Source organism: Hibiscus syriacus, unplaced genomic scaffold (genome assembly GCF_006381635.1).
Source record: "Hibiscus syriacus cultivar Baekdansim isolate YM2019G1 unplaced genomic scaffold, ASM638163v2 tig00116962_pilon, whole genome shotgun sequence".
NCBI lineage: Eukaryota > Viridiplantae > Streptophyta > Magnoliopsida > Malvales > Malvaceae > Hibiscus > Hibiscus syriacus.
Window position 1 is genome coordinate 884,829 of NW_024063488.1, and position 4,271 is coordinate 889,099.

The 4,271-nt window shown below is 32.4% G+C and overlaps 1 protein-coding gene across 1 annotated transcript; it reads left to right on the forward strand.

Moving 5' to 3' along the window:
* Positions 1 to 2,142: 2,142 nt before the first annotated feature.
* On the forward strand, positions 2,143 to 3,760 carry LOC120190741 (putative glutamine amidotransferase GAT1_2.1). The gene is made up of 4 exons (XM_039193777.1): positions 2,143 to 2,288; positions 2,367 to 3,097; positions 3,173 to 3,379; positions 3,455 to 3,760. Exons 1-4 carry the CDS (start codon positions 2,195 to 2,197, stop codon positions 3,704 to 3,706), a joined length of 1,284 nt encoding a protein of 427 aa, XP_039049708.1. The 5' UTR covers positions 2,143 to 2,194; the 3' UTR covers positions 3,707 to 3,760.
* Positions 3,761 to 4,271: the final 511 nt, after the last annotated feature.

A 4,271-nucleotide genomic window follows, 5' to 3' on the forward strand; every position in this document is an offset into this window, starting at 1 on the left:
CGTCTTTAGGGGGTGTTGGATTGTTTTTTTGATCTCTAGACATCTTTAATATAAATGCAGAAAAAATTGGCATTTTTACACAAATATCACCTTAACATAAATTAATTACTTGTTAGGTACTGTTTAAGAATATTTTATGAATCTAGCAAATTTTTAAATACTTTCTATAAAATTATTCACGTATTAAATTACACAATACAATTGTGTCTACCAATTACCACTTAACACTTTTTGATGCGTTTTTTACCCTTTCAAAATCATATACGTATAGTATATTCTAGGAAAACTTAGAGGGTAAGTAATTTAAATATTTTATTTTTTGCAGTTATAAAATGGAAAGCGATCTGCTACGTTATATTTAATATTTTGTTAGTATTTTATTTAATTATTGTATTATTTGATTTTTTAATTATTTGATTTAAATATTTTATTTTTTTTGCAGTTATAAAATAGAAAGCGGTCTGCTTTTGGATGTAAATCTGTATAAGTTAACGGAAACAATGATGTTGGATATTTGTACTGAAGCGACGACATTCTCCTAGTTGAGAGGATTGCTGTGAATGTTTACGGGTTGAGAGCATATTTATAGCCAAGAGAAAAGTTTAAAAGTCGAGAAATATGAATATAATTATTTAAGGCGCAACCCATGCACCGTAAACATCATTGTTTCCGTTAACTTATACAAATTTCCATCCAAACGAAGCATTTTATAACTGCAAAAAAAAATATTTAAATAAAATAATTAAAAAATAAAATAATACAATAATTTGCTAGATTCGTAAAATATACTTAAACAGTGCCTAACAAGTAATTAATTTATGTTAAGGTGATATTTGTGTAAAAATGCCAATTTTTTTCCTACATTTCTATTAAAGACGCCTAGAGATCCAAGAAACAATTCAACACCCTCTAAAGAAGTCGAGAGATCCCAAATTCATGTAGAAAACACCCTATATCAGGAATAAATCAGATGAGTGCTTTAGTTTAGGAATTAAAAAATCCCACATCATTATTTTGGCACTTTTGCCCCCCTTAAATGGGTTTCCTATACATAGCCACTAGGTCAAATTTAAAATTTATTATAATTAAGTGGCATGATTAATAAAATTGGGAAATTGATGGTAAAATTGAAAAGGGGCAATAGTTAAGTTGTCTTTAGTATAATTTACCTAATTTGGTTTTTAAATTAGGACTGAGTCAAACATTGTGAAGGACGAGATCGAATCGAATTTGAGTTTAGAGTAAATATTTTTTGACTCGACCTGATTCAGAATAATAATATAATTTTCTTCTATATATTTAGAGACAATTGTTATAATACTTATTTTTATATTTTGTTGAGCAAAAATATTTTTTTTATATATATTTATGTTGGATGAGATCAGGATGTGAGCTTTTGTTTCAAAATTTAGGTTGAGTGAGCTCTCCCTAAACTCGGGTTAGATAATTTTTTGTAGAGAGGGTATACTTTTCGGGTTAGGCCGAATTCTAGTGGAGGAGATATACGTTTTGGGTGGAGTCAAATTTTAGTAGAGAGTATATTTCTTGAATGTGGTCAAGTCGGTCGAAAACTTATCTTAACCTGACCTATTGTCATCCATGTTTACTTGAGGTAGCAATAAAATAAAATATTTAATTCTTTATTATTATTTGTGTATAAAGTAAACAAATAATCACTGTACTATGTTAAAATAATTTTTCAAGTCATTAAAGTTTTAAAAGTGTTAAAATAATTATTAAATTTATCAAATTATTGCAAAATAGTTATGACATATTATAGAATAGTGATAATTTTTAATAAATTTAAGGATCATTATGTAATAGCTTGATAATTTTAATGATCGTTTTATAATTTATAAAACTTTAATAGTTAAAAAGATTATTTTAGAATAGTTTAATAACTATTGGTATATTTTACCCTATTTTTTTTAATCCCTTTATGTAATTTTAGAATTTCAAAGAAATGAAGGAAGTCGTTTAAAATGAATTTGGGTCGCATGCGGCGCCGGGGCTCTGCTCACCTCTCTTATTTAATCTCCCATCGTTTTCCTCTTTACCATTATATCCAACCAAAACCTCTATCCATCTTATAAATACCTCTTCAAACCCAAACAAGCGCTAACACAATCAGTATTTGATAGAATTTCCAGAATTTCCAGAATTCAATCAAATAATCCACTCTTTATATATTTATATGGCTCTCAACAATGATCTTTCCGTCATCCTCCCTCGTGTTCTTATCGTCTCTAGACGTAGCGTTCGCAAGAACAAATTTGTAGATTTTGTTGGTAAGCTTTTTAGATCCCTGATTGGTTAATGGTAATCCTTTTTTTTTCTGATGGAATTTTGGGTGTTAAAAATTGCAGGTGAATATCATCTTGATCTTATAGTCACCTACGGTGCAGTTCCTGTGATTGTTCCACGAGTTAGTGGGGTTCATATGTTATTGGATAGTTTCGAGCCAATCCATGGTGTTCTTCTCTGTGAAGGAGAAGATATTGATCCGTCTTTATATGAAACCGAAATATCCGGCCTTTGGCCTGAAGAAGTTGAAGAAATCAGGAGACTGCATGCAAGTGATACGGCCGTCGATAAAGAGAAAGATTCGATCGAGTTAAGGCTAGCAAAGCTTTGCCTTGAAAGGAACATTCCTTATCTGGGAATTTGCAGGGGTTCACAGGTTTTAAACGTTGCTTGCGGTGGTACCCTTTATCAAGATATCGACAAAGAATTGACAAGGAAATTACCGGAAAATCAAAGGGTAGTCCACATGGATTATGATAATTACGATGGGCATAGACATTCGGTGAGAGTAGTGGAGAATACCCCTTTGCAGTGCTGGTTTAAGGATTCTTTGGAAGAAGGGAAAATGGATATTCTTGTCAATAGTTATCATCATCAAGGTGTAAAGCGATTGGCACAACGATTTGTGCCGATGGCTTTTGCACCGGATGGCTTGATCGAAGGATTCTATGATCCAGATGCCTATAATCCAGAAGAGGGTAAATTTATAATGGGACTTCAATTTCATCCTGAGAGAATGAGGCGACCTGAATCTGAAGAATTTGATTATCCAGGATTCCCATCTGCTTATCAGGTTTGCCTAGATCCATACCTTATTTGATTTGGGGTTTTTTTGAATTTGTTTTCTGATTCTGGATAATTTGTGCAGGAATTTGTGAAGGCTGTAATTGCATATCAGAAGAAACTCAATAGCTCGACATCTTTGCCAAAGCCATTGAAGCTTAACAAGGAAATGGAGAACAAGAGGAAAGTCATAGTCCGAAGCTTCTCACTTGCAAAGAATTTATACACTGCAGGAAACGAGATGCATCCTTCTAAAGAATCTGAACTTGAAGCTGGTGCAGAATTTTTGGAGGTATATATTCAAAGAGTTTGCTTTTTAGATTATTGAATTGGTTAATTTATTGAGTGAGATGGTTTGTTTTTGCAGTCAAACACAGCTCTTAGTGTGCAGCAAGAGATTAGGCTGAAGCAGATGGGAGCAACAGTGAGAAACGGGAGCCATTACATTGAGAAACTGAAGTTAAACGAAGAAAGGGAAAAATTGGCTAGAAATGTAATGGGGAAGATGTCGGTTGAACAATTATCTGATCTAATGTCATTCTACCACATGATGGGGCAGATCTGCTCTGAAGTTTTGGAAAGGAAACTAAATGGCATCATAAATGACAATGGCTGCTAGTTGTTGTGGTTCTTCTGGTGAGGGTAGCATCTGGCTTTATTGTCAATAAAAAATGTCGTTTCACAGGAAACCTGGATCTGTTATGTCTTCCTGGAGACTCGCACGAAAACTAGGTTTGATGGGGTCACTTTGTTTTGTCTTATTTGATTCATTTCATGTGAATTTGTCATTTACTCTATCAAGGTCCCCAGTAGGTTTGTTTCGTCTACATCCATTGTTTTAGTTGTGAAAGAACAGTCGATGCTTATATCTCCAACTAGCATCTTAGCAGCCTTGCCCTTGACCTACAATTTAACATCGTCTTCGTATTTATTAGTATTAAAAAAGGACCCTTGCTACGTTTTGATAAACCCTATTAAATTTTTCAAGTAATTTGTTAGTGTTTTAACTTATTAGTATTAATCTTCGCGTAATGAGATCTTTGAAGAGTTTTTTCTTTACAATAGAAGCTCCGAAGTATAATATGTTTTTAAATCTTCTTCACAAAATATCAAATAATTTTCTATCACTAAAATTACAACAAAATCTAACTTAACTATTAACTATGATCTGAATAAAAATATAA

Coding starts and splice junctions, on each gene's coding strand:
- LOC120190741 (XM_039193777.1), top strand. CDS start 2,195: ATGGCTCTCAACAATGATCTTTCCGTCATCCTCCCTCGTGTTCTTATC. Junction 3,098..3,172: donor GATTCCCATCTGCTTATCAG/GTTTGCCTAGAT, acceptor TAATTTGTGCAG/GAATTTGTGAAGGCTGTAAT. Junction 3,380..3,454: donor CTGGTGCAGAATTTTTGGAG/GTATATATTCAA, acceptor TTGTTTTTGCAG/TCAAACACAGCTCTTAGTGT.